We start from the raw sequence: 19,539 nt of genomic DNA, 5'->3' as shown, positions 1-19,539 counted from the left end.
CACACACACACACACACACACACACACACACACACGTTACTTTTGCAATGCGATTGTTAAACATTACTTGAAAAAAATATCACTTTTATGGGCAAGCCCCCTACACAGCTACATGGATTGGGTATGGTGATATACCTCAAGAGGGTCTGGTTTCCACCCTCTCAACCACAGCCCTGTAATTGCACCCCTCAGTTTGGTTCTGGTACTTCTAAAGATGGCAACATCTGTGAAAACATGAGGCAGATCTACTTGCTGGTCTGATAAGATTATGGGTCACTTCTTGCAGGAGTCATAAATGTAGAAAATTAAAAGAGTGGTGTCTGGCACTGAGAGGAAGAAGGCTGACATAGCTGGGTGAGCGCCTGTAATCCCTGACATGGATCACCTGCTCAGGGCCCCAGTGTTGGCACAAGTATAAGTATGACCGAAGAGGTGCACACCTGACCAACTGTTAAAGTAGATTGACCAGGTTAGGGTGAGAAGGCCTGAGTTCTACAGTAAGTATTTTATCATTTTCATTTTTCATCTTAATTCAAATAGGTTATTAACAAATGCTAGAGTAATATTATAAAGATATGTTAATTCTTCTTGCATTTAACTGTATTACTGCATCTGTGAATGAAAAAGATATATTGTATATGCAAGCAAAAAATATAATTAAACATAAACATATCTTTAAACAGGAAATCTGTATAAAAATGCTTCCAGAGAGAGAAATATCTAAGTACATACATATATAGAAACCATGTATATGTATAAATTTGTAAATGCATAATTGTGCAGAAGTATACACACTTACACACAAACACACACACACACACACACACACACATATATATATATATATATATATATATATATATATATATATATATATAGACACACACACACACACACACACATACATGCATATATGTTTCAGTATTTATACACAAAAATATATGAACATATTTGCACTGGCACATACATAGCTTTAATATACTATAATTATTAGCTTAGTAGTTCTTTATATTATAGGTTTACAGAATATTACTAGGCTAATGGCCTTAGAGCCCTTACAAGCCTAGCCATATTTATCCCGAGTTGCCCCAATTGTTGGTGGTTAAGTGAGTGAACTTCACAGAGATAAGGGTCTATGGTAGTTAATAACGACTTCCTCTGTCCAGGAAGGATATGGATGTCACTGCAGGAGTGAATTTGCGGTACCCATCCATTGATCTAGGTTGCTTTTGAAAAGGTCAGAGTGGTGCTTTGTTTCACGTGAATTGGAAGCTTGTTTCAGAGAACTGGCAGTCTCTGGAAGATGTATCTATCTCTCCAGCATGACCCATTCATGTCAAAGGCTAGGTTAAGATACCTGAAGTGAGTGACCCTCTTACAGTTTAATTTATGAATGCATAGCATTTCCATCAGGGCCAGGTCATAGATTGCCATGTAAGCCAGGGCCAGGTCACCTCTTAGCAACCTGTGGGAGGCAATACAGTGATGGAGCTTTCAGTCTTTCTGTGTAAGACTTGTTTTGTGTACCCTGTAATTTCTTGGTGACAAACCTCTGTCTTCTCTCCAATTGTTGCAGGTGTTTGGTGAAGTACATGCAAAAGGGAGCACTGTACTCAGTTATTGGTCTAATGAGGGCTGAGTATAATAGAAATATAACATCCTTAGATCTAGGTGTGACACCTTTACTTATAAGATGTGCCACATAGAAGGATTTCCTTACTATTGTGGATATGTGGTGGTCAAGGTTCAGGTTGCTATCAACCCGAGTACACAGATCATGTACCACTGGGTCTACACTTAGGGTGGTACTGTCCATAATGTAATTAGCAGGGATGTCAGCTTTCCCAGAGGGAATAATAATGCATTTTTTGCATTTAGGTTTATTCCTTGGCACCCATCATTTGTCGGCATTAACTCTGTCTGAAGTATATTAACATTGTTGGGGGACTCTTCGATTGCTCTCAATTTGCAATCATTAGCAAATTTGGTCAGATGCAGGCCATTGAAGTTTGCCTAGACTTCTGAGAAACAAATTCTGAACAGTAAGGGGCCAAGCACAGAATCCTATTGTATGTCACTGGTGACTGGTCTTTTGCTAGAGGTGAAGTCACCCACTTTGACAGTATGCATCCTGTCGGTGAGCCAGTTGGCTACCCCTCTGGTAATGTAGGGGTTAATTTCCAGTTGGGAGAGTTTCTCTTTAATACGTGAGTGGGGGATTGTGTCAAATGCCTTGGCTAGTTCAAAATTGGCGGCAAGCATTGCCTTTCCCTCATCCATGGCCTTGGTGACTTTCTCAAAGAAGTCAACCTTGCTTAATAGTCATGACCTATTGTTAAATCCAAGCTGGGCTGGGTCCAGAGTTTGGAGATTATCTATGTCCTTGTTAATAAGGTCCATAGCAATTCTTTCCATGGCCTTGCAGATGAGGCTAGTCAAGCTTATGGGCCTTATAATTCCCAGGGTTGGTTAATTATCCCCTTTTGTGCAGTGGGATTACTGTTGCTATCCTCCATTCCACCAGAACATAGCCAGTTCACAGGCTGTGGTTAAACAAGGATCCAAGTTGGGTCTGCTAGGTCATGTTTTAAGTTATTTAAAAGGCAACTTTTTTTGTTGTCTGGTCCCATTGATGCCATGTTTTTGGTCTTGGAGAGCACCAAGATGACCTGCTGTCTTGAGATAATAAGCTGGGGAATGGTGGCAGGTATACTTTAGGGGGATGATTGGGGGGGACAGGGGGGTGAACTTTGCTCCAAATCAGTCAGCTAGTAAGTTGACTATTACCTTTAGTTGATTATGGGTGGTGCCACCCACAACCAGTTCAGCACATAGCATTCCCTTTTAGATTTTGATCATAGTTAAAAAATGCCTTATGATTATTTTTGCTTCATAAATAGCTTTGGAGGACTTGAAAACATCTCTAACTTGTTTGTTTACACTAGAGAGGGATTTCTTCCTCTGCTGAGCCAGCTCCCTCTTGTTCTTGGACATTAGTTTCTTTCTCTTGTTGTATAGCCTGATTATACTAGATGTCCACCAGGGTGGCTTGTTTTTTCGGCAAGATCTGTTTTTTAATTCAGTCATGTACAACTGATTCTATACAACCGCTTATGCGGTTATACAGGACATTGGTGTACACCTCTGCGTAGGAGTCTGCATTATTTGTGTTAGAGAGGGCCTTGAAACTGCTTATACCATCATTTAGTAGGAGGTAGTTTGTCTTTGAAAAATTCTTAAAACATTTTTGAGCTTGTTGGGGTATCTGGTCTTATAATTACATTGAATGAGACTGATATATGGTCCGATCTTACCTGGGAGGACATGACATGGGGGGGTGCATTGCTCTCCCATGTTAGTGTACACTATGTCCAGGACATTTGAGCCTCTTGTGGGTGAGATAACTAGCTGTTCCACAGCATTTGCATTGACAAAGTCCAAGAACCACTGAGCCAGCATGTTTGTGGTCATGTATATTTCTCAGTCAATGGTAGGATAATTAAAATCACCCATGAGTAAGGTGATGGGCTGTATGGCAAGTGACCCCAGTAAATCCAGGTATGTGGCATGCTTTTCCTGTTTCATGGTGGGGATCTATAGCTAGCTATCATGTGGTAGGGGACTTTGCTATAGTTAATTGGACATGGAGTAGCTTAAGAGAGTCCTACTGTTTGATCAGTCTCGAGGTGTACTTATCCTTAATGAAGATAAATACTCCTCCTCCTTTGGTTCTTTCACGCTCAGTTTGTGGTCTGAACATATGGAAGACCTTGTAGCCCTGCATGGCTGTGGTGCTTTCTGTACCTTTGACCCATGTCTTGGTGACTGCAGAGACATCAGCATCTTCCAAAGTGAGAAGTGCTTCCAGGTGGTGCAGTTTCTTGTTTAGACTCCTAGCATTAAGCAGCATTACGTTGAGTTTATCTAGAGAGGATTTTGTTATGTTGGGAGGTTGGTTATTTTGACACTGCCCAAAAAAAGGCACAATAAGGGTGGCTAATGCCTTTGCCAGAGTCCAAAAGCCTAGAAGAGACAGATGCAGACTATCTCAGGCAAAGCAACGTGGCCTGTCAACCATGTTTTCCCAGGGTGACAGGTATTGGATCCCCTTGGACTGACACCAGAAGCTAAGCCAGTTGTTAAAGTTAATCATTTTTGTTTGTATTGTGGCATCATCTTTGGAGAACGTAGAATGTTGCTTAAGGTTAGGCATATACCTGCCTGTGACACAGACTGAAAGCTCAGCCATGTCTCTCGTCACATAGTCCAGTGAGGTACATCTCAAGTCATTCATCCCCACATACACTATGATGGAGTCATACTGGCACTTGTGGGTGAGTGATTTGAGTGCTTGAGTGACTTGATGGATCCTGGCTCTCGACAGGCAAATAACCATAACCTGCTGCTTTTGCAGCCTGGTGTGCAGGACATCCATGTGTCTCACAATGGAGTCACCTATGAACATTACATTAGATTTTGTGGTGGTACGCCTTATGGGCTTATTTATTGAAACACTGGTGTGTGCTATGTGTTGTGGTTGTTTTTGCATTGTTATGTGTGTAAGTGGTTTCCATTTGGGAGGCCTCAGATACTTTGTCAAATTACTAGTGAGTACCTCTGCATACGTGGATTTATGTGTCATGTCCTTATTTAAAGTGGGAAGTGTGTATGTGCTGATAACCTGTTTAGCATTCAGTTTGTCCTTATGTGAGAGTCTTGCATCCAATTTCATACTGTAAGTACATCTCTCACATAAAGTATTTGTGTGTTTCAGGAGTAAGTGGTTGATACATTGCCTCAGGATACCCATGTCTATCCGACTGGCCAGAGAGATGATGGGAAACTGCCTGTCCATGACAACAGACTCTTACTGTATGCTTTATTAGCGAAGGGAATGGGTTAATTTGACAGGACTGTACTCATAGTGCAGAGATTACATGAGGGGCCTATACTTTGTGTAGGCTAAGTTTAATCAATAAGGCGACACTGCTCAGTGTGCAACTAAGTTGCTCCTAGAGCAGAAGTGAATCTTGGAAGGGTTTCACTGACAGCTGTTTAGGGAAACCTTAGCTTGCAGGATTTTGTGTCTATACAGGGCACTGCTTTACTGCCACTGAGTGAAGAGCAGCACCTCGCAAACACAAGGCTTAAATATGAGCAAACAGAAGTTTTAAGCTAACTACCAATCAGGAAAGTACACAATAAGCCTGTGAACAGCAATCCCAACTCAGACAGGTTAGATTAACACACTTTTGCCACAAGGGTGTAGAAAAACACCTTCTTAATGTAGAATAGCTGGTTTGGATCCCAGGTGTAACAAGACCACACAAACTACCTACAACAGCCTACAACTAACAGATACAATGTACAGTGCAATTAACTACTTAAAGCACCAGTAGACAGTACTTTTTTGTGATAATGTGCAAAATGACAGCAAATAACTTAAGAAACTGCTAAAGTACAGTCACAGGCTGACAACTTTTAAAAAATATATTGGTCTGTGTAGGCTAAAAGCTATTTATTGATTATAATAATGTTAAAAGACAGTCATTCATTCCAAAATAATAACTGCATGTACAAAATGGCTGGCCAGTTAGCAGCCACCCCCCCTAGGCAGAGTGAGGGTGGGATGCAGCAGCAACTGAATTACATGCACAGAGGTTAGTGAAGAATGTACTACTCAAAGTCCTACTTTTAAAATTTAAATTTTGTCTTCCTTACAGCAACTCTGTGATATTACTTAAATATGCAGGTAGAGCATGCAACACGTAGTGTAAAGGAGACACTCAAAGTGATATGTTTTTAAACGTCAATTAGTGCTACAGCATATGCTGTATAAACTCCCGAATAGCACTTTTCCCAATCAGGAAACATTTGGTTAACCTATTCCTATACAAAATTTAGTTTTAAAATGTGCGGTTTCCTTGCACTGACATTACTGAGGAAAAACAAGGAAGTTTAAGCTCAGTGATGTAGGCAGAGGCAAAGTGTCTGTTGTGTCCATAGATTTTAATGGTTGCACCACAGTGCATGAGCAAAGGTGCCCTATTGAAGTCTATGGACATAGATCACGCCACTCTATGGTAATGTCACAACTGGAAAAACTACATTTTTTGGGCCGTGGTTTAATAAAAAGTTTACAAAGCTTTTTATTAAAAAAAAATGGCCAAAAAGAACTAAGGAAGGGCAAGCTGGGAAACGTATTGAATGGTGTGATGTATATAGAAACATCAATAAATCATTTTAAGTTAGAATGGAAAGATCTGCAAAGGTTGAAGGATATGCCCATCCCCCATGCAGACAAGCTGGCGCTGGACAAAAAAGATTTACAAATTAAAGGAAGTCATGATATCCTTCTGCTTAAACTTGTAGTATGCAAAGTTAAGAATAATTATTAATAACGCAAAAATAGTTCTTAATACTGATGGATGCAGTGTACGTATAGTGAAATACTGTTTTGCTGATTAATAAGTGTGAGCATATAAAGGGGTTTTGCTTACCTATCATGCAGTGTATGCGTATGCATTTGTGCCCCCTTCTTTATGCAGCTGATATGGAGCTTCAATATAATGGTCCTGAATAATGTAGAAAATGATATTTTTTCTGTTATTATAAGTACAAAAAGACATACATAATATACAAGTATAACAACAGATGCAATGTGCTTCCAGTACACAGCTGCAGCGCAATTAACTACACTAAAATAGTGCAAAATAATCAGTGTAAAATGTGTAACCATTTCATATATTACATCTGCTTATTTCATTATTGTCAGTAGACTGAAGCTGTAAAATTCATTGCCATTTATTATCCTACTGATTATTAACAGCTTTCTAGTGCCATTCCCCAGCACATTTTTTTTCTGAATACTAAACATAAGGAAGCACTGTTAATTGATATATTAATATTGAGTCAATTTATTGTCTCCACTTGTTTTTTATCTCGCTACCCTCCCACCCTCTCTCTTTTTTTCTTATTTTAATTAGGCATTACTTTGCCTTTCTTTTTTTTTGCTTACCATTTATGCCCCTTTTTCTACAAGTCCAGAATTCCCAGGAGCAGCTCAAACACATTCCTCCCAGATCAGAGAACATTTATCCTCTGCCCATTCAGCAATGTCCTCGGAAGGCTGCAGCAGTAGTACTCGTCGTGTAGACACCCTGGCATGGCCTTCATTTTCAATCTTTCTTATCTTTTAAAGAACCAATCAGGGCGTCTAGATAAGATCTCTCCTGTAGAAAATATATTAATCCTCTCTATATATATTTTTTAAATGAATATAAAATGCTGTGCTGCATTGTCACTTGTAACTTCTTGTCTCATGCTTGTACACAGTCTCATTCATCCATAATATCCAAATACTTCTGAAATCATATGAGCTTTAACATTTCAATGTAATACTTCCACAAACTTAAAGCATAACTTCACCAGCTTTAAGCATTTTGTAGAAGTGTGAGTTTCCTTGCAGAAGCTTTCACATTGTCATAGTCATTGCAAATAACTAGCACTCAGTGTATTTGCATATAGGTGTAGGCATGCTCTTTGCAGGTAACCGAATGCAGGAATCACGGGACTATGAATGCCACCCGATTTTTTACCCCTCCCAGAATTCCAACAAGTGCTTTGTCAAGTCTGTACTGAATGACTTGTATATAAAGGCTGCAAACAATGAAAGGTCTAGCTTTAATGATGTGAACCCAGATATTAATATTAGGCACATTTCATTTTTTTCCATATGTACAGTACGAACCATATCTTGAATGTACTTACAGAAAACATTTTCAGATATTTCATTTCAGTATTTCCTGACAGGCACAGGTATCATTTTTAACACCACACTAAAAAGTACTTTCTGTTTCAAAGACCAGATGTTTTGCTCTAGGCTAGAACTTGGGATAGTTTTTCTGAGCTTTAAAGCTGAGCATAGATAACAGTTGATAAACATAGTTTTTAATGCTGAATATTTTCTGAATTTGTACATGCACTTGGATATTTCATATATCTTTCATCATGAAGCTGATAGTAAAGTCCATATGCAAATAATGAAAATCGATGTATTTAGCAGTGCATGAACTTTCAGTGTTGATGCATTTCTGAATCTATATCACTTGAAACTTTTGTCTTCCATCTGCTCTCGTGAGAAGTATGCTTAATTATCTTTAAAGATTACTTCTGTACAGGTAGCTGTACAGTAAAACCGTAAGTCCCAGTGGCAGTAGAAATGACAGCTGTCCCAAGAAATGCCTTTTATATTTTACCTTTTAGGGTTACCAGTCAACAGCATGCATTGATGGGCTAGGGAACAAGTTCAGTATAATGGCTGCACAGCATTACGATTGTGGACTTTTAGAATGTTTCAGGTTTTGGCAAAACTTGTGTATTTGCAGTGTAGGTGTTTAATGTCATGAAACTGAGATGTAGAGGAGGTTAAAATTAGGAAGTGAGTTTCTTTCTCTGAAGGTCAGTAAACATGACAAAACAAATATACTTTTCAAGATACTGTGGCAGCAACTCTACCAAAGTCAGGGCAGCGATCTTTGCACCTATAATGACGCTGCATCTCATGTTAGTTCAGTTTCACAGAAGACACTTCGGAAGGAAAACTAGTCAGAGACATTGAACTTAAGTCACAGGTCACAGTTAAATACCAGATCATTGTAAATAATGTCTAAACTGTCAAATGGCTTGTTGTACAAAACAGGGTCCTGCCTCCTCATAGGAATGTAATGCTACAAACGTGGGAATTTATGTATGACTCGTACTATGATGTTGAAAACAAACTGACCTAATTTGATCTTTTTGTCTGTCTTCCTATAGGTCTGACAGCAACTGAAATACAAGCCAACGAAGAAGAGTGTTGTATGTAAAACAAAGCATTGCAGTCACTGTGTTTGGATATTGTGGTCTATGTGCAGAGCTATGGCAATCCCTGCTGCTGCACTGATTTTTGTGGTGTATTGTTTCCATGTCAGTAAAGGAACCATCTCTCCAGTGGAATGGTTTTCAGAAGATATACTGAACATTTATGGTGAAAATGGCAGTCTTACTTTAAGTCAGCTGAATGACCTGCTGAGGAAAATTGGAGTCGGCCAAGAACAAAGAGACAGAAAAGCTAATGTGACGACAGGAGGCAAATTACATTTTGCGCAGGTAACAAGCTTGTTTCATGCATAAAGCCATACTGCAGCTTTCATTGCAAGTGTAGTGCAATGCATACCTAAAAGAGATGGGTACATAAAGCAGATTACGAGAAATTTCTGACTCTTATCAGCATAGTACTTTTCTATCACCTAACTTACTTTTTAAGTTAAGGCTGCTTGATCATATGTATGTTTGCAAACAGAACAGAAGTGAGACCTAAGTAAATAAAGAACAGCATGAGCATATAAAAGCTTAATAAAATACATTAGGTAAACAGTAGCTTGGACATATCAAAGCATAATAAAACATTAGACAAACAGCTGAATGGACACAGCCTCCTTTAATACAATTAATTAGAGAAACAACAGCATGGACATATGTGTTAATAAACCACATAAGATATCCCCCGGGATTCAATAACACCTACACTAAGTGTACACCATTCTGAGTAAACAGACAACACAGATATAACTCACACCTTCTTCCTCCTAATTTTAGGTTTCCTACTGATATTCTTGCAGTTTTAAATATTAACGGGGATTTATAAAGGTTACTACAAAGTGTAGACTACATGCACACTTAGTGTACTCTTCTGAGCAACTCGAAAGCACAAAAAATGTGATAAAAATGTTCTTGAATATATGTTGTGTACCCTTAGTGTAGGCTTTTTTGAATCTGTCTCATTATGAGTGACATCTGTCACTCAATCAGCTCCTTAGAAAGTGTGCAGTGCTGCTCTGTAGAAAACTGTGCAAGAAGGGTCATATCATAGTACATGTTATTTCATTAACCATATGACATAAGCATGATTGTTAATCTAGGAGTCCGCATATAGAACTGCTGCACCTGCTATGCATTCCTAAAATATAGAGGTGTTATGATACGAAGTATCAGATACTTCAGAGTAGTTACTGAAAGCCTCGCTTCCATGTGTGATCAGACATAAATCACTGACTGAGTAAATGCCACGTGGAAGTGACCAATCAGCATATTGTGACAGTGCACAGACAGGACAATAATTCTGATGCAAAACATATGGTTGTATAAGGCTTCACAATATGATTTCAAACACACGATGATTGCAGATGAAGTACGGGGTGGAGCTGCAATGCTAAACATAGCAAGTCATACATTCTTCAACCATTATTGTGAAGGCAGACTTAAACCGTTTTCAGTTTTAAAGTTCCAGAACATCTCTGTAATGAGCTATCATGATATATTATTGTGATTACGTTTTCATAACATTACACTGAATTGATTCTTAAAGACTTGACTTAAATTATGAGATGTTAAGCTGAAGACATAGCTGCAGGAAACAAGCCTGTTATGCTTATGTCCATCTGCACCTACCATTTTCAAAGGATGACATGGCAACCTTCTACTTGTATAATATTTTAGTCCTTCTGATAGTCATGACGCCAAAAGTGGATTATGAAAAAAACTCTCAGTTCACATTCGTCTTTGCACTTCTCACTCAGTAGGTCTTGTTAGTGACTAAATCTGGGTGTACTGAAAAGGGAACTTCTTTTGTAGACTTTTGACATTTTCCTTCTGCAGATCCTAAAGTACAACTCATGAAGGTTCCAGACACCTGCATTGATTCACTGCTTTTAAACAGAAGTATAATAAAAGTAATGAAGAACTTGTGGCAGATGTGATTTCTAGTAAAGTGATACAAGGTTATGTACTTTCATTCTACTGGTGGTGGGTAAGGGAGGGCTGTGGGAATTTAAACATACTAGGAGGGGTCCTCATACAAAAAAACAGATGAAGGTCTAGGTTGTAATTTCCTCATACTGAATTATGCAGTGCAAAACGAAAGGTTAGTGCTGATGAGGACAGGCATATGCTGGGCTGCACAGATATGGGAGTCACTTTCAGAGTTGTAGACATAGTTTTCCCATTGTATAAGGCATTGATAGGACTGCATCAGGAGTGTTGTGTCCAGTTGTGGTAACCATAAACAGAAATGGAAATTATTTTTGAAAAAACGGTTATACTGCAGAGAACTGCCAAATTGATGTGAATGATGTAGAGACCTGGGTGTGACGAAATGCTCAGACAGCTTACCATGTGTGCACTGAGGAAAAACAAGGGAGCATAATTACATAGTGTGAAGACGATACATGGGCAGGGCACAAGTAGGAGGAAAAGGAAGTTTTAGAAGGTGGAAAAAGTGGAGTGAAGGGTGCATGAATATTGGCTGGTAGGAGAGATATCAGCATGATTTAAAGCAGTGGTACACAACGTCTGGCCCCAGGGCAAAATCTGGCCCTCAACGCAACACCATCTGGCCCCAGAGAGTAACCAAAATTTAAAAAAAAAGTGAAAAAATGCTGTGCCTTACTCCAGTCATGCAAACTTTCCAGCATGTGTTTACTTACCTAATTGACTGCAGTTGAGCACACCTCTAATTTTAGCTGCAGACGTAACTATTCTTTGTTGTTTATAACTTGTAGTCTGTAAACAGTAGTAATTTTCTGCAAGAGTTTGTAATGTTAAACGCAAAATTGATGGAGAAACAGGCAATTTCATGACTGCTGCCTTAAGTAAAAATGACAGTCATCTGTATCTATTGGTAACTCGTAATGACTTACTATGTTTTCAGGTGGCCTGCAGCTGCATTAAGAATTCGTGTAGTGGCCCTCCCCACAAAATGGTTGTGCACCACTGGCTTAAAGGAATACTTTTTCATGGAGTTTGGTACTTCTGTTTGCTACTTTTGATTTACGTTTATATAACTTATTCGTCAGCTTCTTTGAAACTTTCTACGTTGAAGTGAATTTTGCTTTTTGATCTCATGGAGAGTGTGCTGGTGTCTTCAAAACACATTTTTGAAGACATTGTGATAGTGTACGTCAAAAGAGAGAGAAAGAAGGATGCGTGGATAGACAATGAACTAAGACAGATGTGTGTGACAGAAAGCTATCTGGAACTAAATTTGGTGTTTAGGCAGGTGTAGTAGAGGAAGAATATTCTTCTGAATTTTCATACGCTCAAATGTTTGCAGGTAAAGTGACATTCGTGTTGCTGCTTGCTAGGTGACTCAGGATAAGAAGCTTCCCTTTCCTCCTTCCTCTGCTTGATGCCAACTTCTTATTTTTGTCTCTGGGCAGGCAGTACTTAGCTTGCTGTAGCTGTAAAATGGACATGGATATTGATAATATTTTCATTAGACGCATTTCTGTGCTCTTATTAGGAGAGATACAGGCTTACATAACTGTTTCAGGTATTCTAGAGAGTGAGTATACATAACACTGCCCTTATTTCTCCTCACAGGTAAATATAATAAGTACAATATCTTTGAAAATTGCATCACAAAAAGTTTTCTCAAAACATTTTGCCTTTCTGTTAAATGGTACACGTTTACAAAGCAAAAAGACTGGAAAAGCCTGTGAGGTTTAGTGGACATATCTAAGACAGGGGAGGGTGAAAAGGATGCAAAGAATGCAATCACACAGCAAACAACCAGGAAAGGAGATCATAAATTGGAGTTGAAACAGTGCTAACAACAAAGTTCAAATGTATCCTGGACAGTTGTCATATATTTCTTACAAATACATGGTCCCAAGGAGATAAACTACAAAAGTATGCGTATTAGCTATGGGGGAGGTAGTCCATGATGTCTCTTGCTTTGATCAGACCGATCCTCCTGAATATTCGACAGTGAAGAGAACTGACTTATTCCACAAAATCCTCTTCTATTTGTCATTAATGCTTAGGGATGCCATGGAGCTTATATAATATGATGACTGGGGCTTTTCTCCCACACAGGTGACATTCTGACTAAGTATGAAATGTTTAAATGTTGCGTTATTCCTTCTCTGCTGGACTCTCTTATGCTAGTAGCAATGTTAACTCACATATAACCTGATAGTTTGCCAACTCTTCTGAAAACTCAGAATTGTTTCACAGAGTGGCTTTCATTGTTACAGTTTTAGAAAATCAGTTTATAACCGGCCATGCTGCCACTGGTACATCTCTGTCTGAAGGTAAGAAGTCTGTGGCATTACCCTATGTCCTGTTTGATAACGTCCAAAACTTAAAAATACAAAAGGGTTTACATGTCTTTGTCCTTAGCCTTAACAGCAGCAAACATACCAGCTCCATACCCTTTCTTATTTGCTTGATTTAAATGAGCAAACTAGAGAAATTGTGCTCCTTATGATGGGTGTTGATTTAACAGGTAAATTGTTCCAATTAATACTGTCTGCTGATAGTGTCTCTCTCTCCCTCTCACACAATTAAATACGTCTGTGATTTGGCAGATTTTCCTTTTGTGCTTTGGATGTTGCATATGTCATAATCATACAGAAATACTGCACCTTCATCCCCTTTCAGAAGATAGTAAATTCGCCATATTTGAACTTTCTATGAATTTTCATTCTTGGAAAAATATTAAAAACAGATGAAAATATGAACATGAGGTGGTGTACAAATAATGACTATTAGCAGTTCCAACAATAGTTAAAAATAAATAAACCCTCACCCCCTATTTACTCATTCATCCCCCCTTTTCCCAAAATTCAGGAACAACTGGAGGTGGATATGAATACTGTGGATTACACTTATTAGTAGTAGGGGGGTATTTATCTATTTGTTTGTATACTCTAAATGTGCTCCTTTTGGCTGGAAAGTGAGATGAAATCCCCACTATACCAACCCAAGGTTATACACACACACACACACACACACACACACACACACACACACACACACACACACACACACACACACACACACACACACACACACACACACACACAACCACACACCCCACACACTACACACACACACAACCACACACCCCACACACTACACACACACACACACACACACACACACACACACACACACACACACACACACACACACACACACACACACACACACAAAACCACGCACACCCCTTGTAGTACACCCCTTTGGGGATCATGCCTTTCCCTACGTCCCTATGCATTGGGCTAAACTTCTAGGCCTTTTCCTAGGACACTCCTGCAACAAAACTCTGACTGTTCATCTCCCTCAGAATGCTTAAGCAGCCTTGGATGCTTAATTCCACCCTTACTATCTCATCTCTACAGCATCTTGACCAGTAATCAAATCCCAGGCCAGTCTGCATAAATCCTGTATTTTTATCAAGTGCCGTACTGTAAAAAGAAACAATAAATAAATAAAAGCAGAGTTTTAAATAACAGAGGCAGTTTTAAAAGTCTCACTACTAATCTCTTGGTTTTCTGGTACAGAAACACAATTCTTTTAAGAGAAAGTCAAGACTGTTGTTTTCCAAATGATGAACCATGATTTATAGAGAATTCCTGTCCAGGTACAGAATCCATACACTCCAAATGAGAATGCAGAATACACCCTCTGGCTTGCTAGCCCCAGCAGAGACCTGAGCCATGGATCTCATGACAATTTTTGAGGTATCACATGCCAGAATGCACATGGGGTGTTCCAGTAGATGTAATGAATACAGTGAAGCCAGCACAGAAAACCACCTTCGCAGCAGATTAAAATCTCGAAAGAATACAGATTACAGCCCACACCTAGTAACCGCAAACATACAGTATTGTTATTACAAGCCCCTTCAGGTCCCTACTGCTTCATCCATATCCATGAGCACTACAGAAGTAGCTGCCCTTGGATGGAGGAACATTAGAATGTGAACACAATTCAGAACATCTGATCCCATTCAGAACAGCACATCCATATCAATGCACTGGCCTTCCAAGTCAGCCTTCCTTGTGGAACCATTGACGTTTATCAGAAAACATGACAGTAGTTTAGTAAATCTGCAAGTAGGAGGTACTCATTCCTATCCAGTTTGCTGGGAGGCCATGAGACTGTATCAGTGGGGAATAGAAACAGCTTCCTGGCTGCATGTGATATTGTGTGTGTGTGTGTGTGTGTGTGTGTGTGTGTGTGTGTTGAGGGGGGGGTCAACTCATTGGCTGACAAGCTGAGCAGGTGCCTACTTCTTCACTTTGAATGGTGCTTTAGCCAAAGTATAGTCAGGAGGCTGTTTTGCTTGTAGGGGACTCTCATCTCAGATCTTTGTGCATCCTTGTGAAACAAGAAATGTGACTAGCACTTCTCTCTGGTCTTTCCCTTGCAGAGATCAGTCAAGGAATGCTTGAGTGTAGAACTAGCCTGCCAAACCTGCTGAACATTGTCATCCTGGTGATTATATTCATACAGAAGATGAAATTACACCAGGCCAGGGTGATTCTCATTGGACCTTTTTGACCCAGACAAAACTTGGTTTCCTCATCTTCAGCCATACTTAGAGATTGGACCCATTCACTTCACACCCTTCACGATACTGCTACTGTACCTCGCAGGCAATCCGCACCCAGACTTGCAATCCTCAAACCTGACTGTCTTCTCCTGTTAGTCATAATCAATAACCCAGATTTTACATAGAAAATGGCTAACTCCCACATGTCTGCTAAGATCACTTCTACTAAAAGAGAATAAAGATGTGTTGGTACACTTTTCAGAATGGGCACAATGTAAGTGTGCAAAATCACTTATGGCTCTTAATCTTATGGTTTAAATATCTCTCATTTTATCTGACAAGGGATTCTATATTTTATTATTCAACTACACTTCAAATAAATAATTTCCCACTTGGATTTCCTGTCTATGTTCCTGGCTTTCATTAAGATAAGCAAATACTTTATTAAAAGAATTTATTACCAGAGGTCACCAATTGAGGGCCCAATTGCACCATAGGCTCTATACTTCATCTTGAAAAAAATCACTAGGCTACCTTCTCATCTGATGGCCTCAGAAAACCTCAAATTTCTGTCATGGAAAAGTCTCTTTCTGGTAGCCATCATATTCACAAAAATAATACTGGAATTGCAGCCTGCTTTAATAAAGCTTCCTTCCCCCCATATTCCACAAGAAGGGAAACAAATCTTTCCTTTATGCCTAACTTAGCAATCTAAATCAGAACATTGACCTGTAAGATTTCTTCCACTCCTACAGTAAAAAGGGGAACTATTTATTTCCAATACTCCTAGACAACCAAAGTTCTACATTAATAAAACCTGCTGTTTACATAAACAAAACTTAAGTTATTCATATCCTTTGCTCAGTAATAACTAGGGACTAAAGTTTCAAAAGTTTCCCTTTCCAGATGACTAGCTAACTGCGTAGAGTTTTGCTATGTTAAATGTAGCAAGTTCTTACTAAGTAAGCTTAAAACCTATTTGATAGAAGAGATATGACCATATTGGTACCATTTTTGTACAAAGCATCTGTGAAAATTTGTGGAGTAGCCATGTGGTCCTATGCAAACACATCCATTTTACATTTTAAACTGGTTATTCTATGCAGACCATGCTCTGACCTGCTGAAAAAAAAGGAAGTTCCCATGACAGAAATCACCCAGGAGGACTTGCTTAGGGACACTGTCCTATAGGCTACATCTTATAGGTTCATAAGAGTGTACTAGGCTAATGGCTCTGGAGCCTTTACAAGCCTAGCCCAAAAGATTCCCTGGCATCATACCATCCAGTGTTATATCCCAGTGCCCCTGTCTAGCAAGGCCATTGAAATGATTCCCAGGGTGAATTTTCTATTTCCAATCCACTCGTCAAGATTTCTCTTGAAGAGGGCTAGTGAGGTGCTCTGCTTGACGTGTAAAGAAAGTCTACTGCATAGCATGGGCAGTCCCTGGGTTAGGAACCTGTCCCTCCAACAAGTTCTGTTGATTGAGGTGATGAGGTTGAGGTCTCTGGCGCATGTGGCATGGAGGGATTGGGATTTCTTTAGATGTAGTATTTCTAACAGTGCTGGGTCTGACATGGCTTTGTAGGTCAATCAGAGATTGCCTCTAAGTAGGCAATATGATACCGAGTCAGATGTATCCTTATATTAACCAATCAAATCAACACAGCACATTCTCACTCAAGCTCCTTCCCACAGTCTTGCAGCATAACCTTTACTAAATTCACACTTCCACAGTTAACTTGTTTTTCTTTGAAAACTGTGGTATTGCTATACATAACTGTTATCCTAAAAAAATTCATTGTCAATACTAACTCACAGTCCAACACTGACTTAGTATTCAACACATTATTTCTGTCATATCCACCTGCATTTGGGCAGTTATTCTGCATTGCTAATTCACAGCCCCTAGCGTAGCTGGGGCAGGGTGAGAGGGGCTACTGCCCTGTGTGTAAAGTGTTGGGGATGAATGATCCAGATCTCTCACGAATGCAATACCGGCTTTTAAAAGCTGGTATTAATCTGCAGTCAAACCTGAATATAGCAAGCAGTTTACTATAGTTGAAAAGTAAAAAAAAAAAAAAAAAAAAAAAAGGCAAATCTCTTTCTTTTCTTTTAACTACGGAAGGAGGGTAGGGACAGATTAAACAAGACCATAAACACCTTCACATCTGTAGACTAGATTATTGTCTCTAATCCAGATAGAATCCAAGAAGCAGGTAGCCTACCCGATAGCCTAAATGATCACCTCCTCACATATGCCGTTGGACAATGCAGTACTGCCCTGCTTCTCCTTACTACAATCTAGTTTATAATTTAACAAACTTAAGCCCTGAGATGTTCATATTCACCCTGCAGCAATTAACTGGATGTTCTTCGTGTTTCACTGTTGCAGTCATCATATTTGGGTTATCTGCTTGCAGTAGCCCTCAGTTGGCCTGATTAACAAAGTCTTGGGTCCTGCGTCGGTTGCTGTCCCTTCTTCCGTGACGTCCGGTCATCAGGGGTATAAAACATGCAGCCAACACCATTACATTAGTCTTTCTTGTCGTGTGGTGCCCGAAGCAGAAGCAGTTTATAAGTGACAGTCGTTCGACTCCTGAAATTTTCATTTTTGAGTTTCAGAGTCGAAGTCTTCAACTAAAAGCTAAATACCCCGTTGGGGAAACTTTTTCTTGCTCTAAACCGATGTCAGTAAAAGTAAATAATTGCATTACTTGTGGAAAGCAAATACCTCATAAAGATTTTAATTTGTACTGTATTCCTTGCCTAGGCCCTGACAACGACGTACCTCGTTGTTGGTTTTGTGCCTTATTTAAACCATGAACTATCCGTCGTCGGTATATTTTCACTTCTAAATATTTTGGTGCTCGGTTCAGTTATCCTGATATGTCTTCGGTAAGCCATCTGACTACCAACATTCCAAAAAAAACGCAAAGATAAAGACGGAGACAGGCCGCCTAGGTCCAAAGCCGCTGATGACACTTCTCCCAAGCCAGTTGCCAGTTCATCGGTACTCAGTGAGGCGCTTTCGCAGCCCCTGATACCCACTACTTCAGATTCGCAGGCCTCTACTAAGACCCATTTGGAGTCCGGTATGCTGCGAGATGCTTCAACTGTGGAACCTGCGGATGTCTCTACCTTGGATGGGTCCGGAGCCGCTATGCAGACATCGGCTTCTGAGGGTGTATTCAGGCCTACTAACTTGCATATTAAACTGATGCCATCTTCTTCTTCAAGGCCTAAAACTCGAACCATGCCTAGAAAACGGATGCCCAGACCACATGGTCAGGCCTCTATGCCTAAAAAACAAATGATAAGAATGGCTGAAGACCTTATTACTTTAATCAGTGGAAGCCAGCCTCCCCCCTCTAAGAGACCTAGGACTGAGTTTGCTTATGATACGTCTGACCAGGATTCTGAATTTTCTGTTTCCTCTGATGACCAGGATTTACCCTTATCTACCTATGAGGATTCTGATGCTGAGGACTCTATTCCATCTGCTCCCCCCCCCCCAGAGGATTACTCTTTTGGTGAAACCTTGCATACTCTCAGGGAGCATTTTCATTGGGAAATTCAGGATTTCTCTGATTCTAAAAAGAGGCTTAGGGATTTCTTACTCCTGCCCCAGCACAGGCCTTTAGCCATACCTCCTGTTGTAGACATTGTTGATGATGCCTTTTCGGAATCTAGCTTGGTCCCTGACTCTTTACCTCCTGCTCCCAGAAAACCTGATAGATATTACAGGGTCCCTGACTCTCACAAGTTCCTTTTTAAAAATCCTACTGCGGATCCTGAGACCATTTCACAGGGACCCAGGGGCATTAAAGCTACTACTGCCAAAAATCCTACCCCCCTCTGATAGAGACTCCAGGGTGCTGGATAGATGGGGTAAGAAGGTATACACTTCTGCAACTTTGGCCATTAGGGCCTTAAACTGCCAGTTTCATATGTTAAAGTATCAGCAGCATATTATTGGATTGCTTAAACAGAAAATGATGTTGATTCCTGATTGTGCTGAAAATAAGGATTTACAGGATTTACTGCATTCAGCTGAACAAGTTGGAAAACATACTTAGCAATGTGGTTTTGATTCACTAGAAGCATCTTGCAGGGCTGCTGTAACTGGGTCTGTACTTAGAAGGCATGCTTGACTTA

At 39.8% G+C, this 19,539-nt stretch overlaps 1 protein-coding gene across 1 annotated transcript in view; it reads left to right on the top strand.

Annotated features, from left to right (window-relative positions):
* Positions 1-8,673: 8,673 nt before the first annotated feature.
* Positions 8,674-19,539, top strand: part of SLC39A8 (solute carrier family 39 member 8) — an 895,133-nt gene continuing 884,267 nt past the window's right edge. The window contains exon 1 of the mRNA XM_044062117.1: positions 8,674-9,150. Within this exon, the coding sequence (XP_043918052.1) occupies positions 8,908-9,150 (243 nt within the window). The 5' untranslated portion in view covers positions 8,674-8,907. The remainder of the gene's footprint in view (positions 9,151-19,539) is intronic.

The sequence above is a fragment of the Protopterus annectens genome, chromosome 2.part1, assembly GCF_019279795.1.
Source record: "Protopterus annectens isolate FY-2018-M chromosome 2.part1, PAN1.0, whole genome shotgun sequence".
NCBI lineage: Eukaryota > Metazoa > Chordata > Ceratodontiformes > Protopteridae > Protopterus > Protopterus annectens.
The sequence above is the reverse complement of the archived record's forward strand: the minus strand, read 5'-3'. Positions and strand labels throughout refer to the sequence as shown.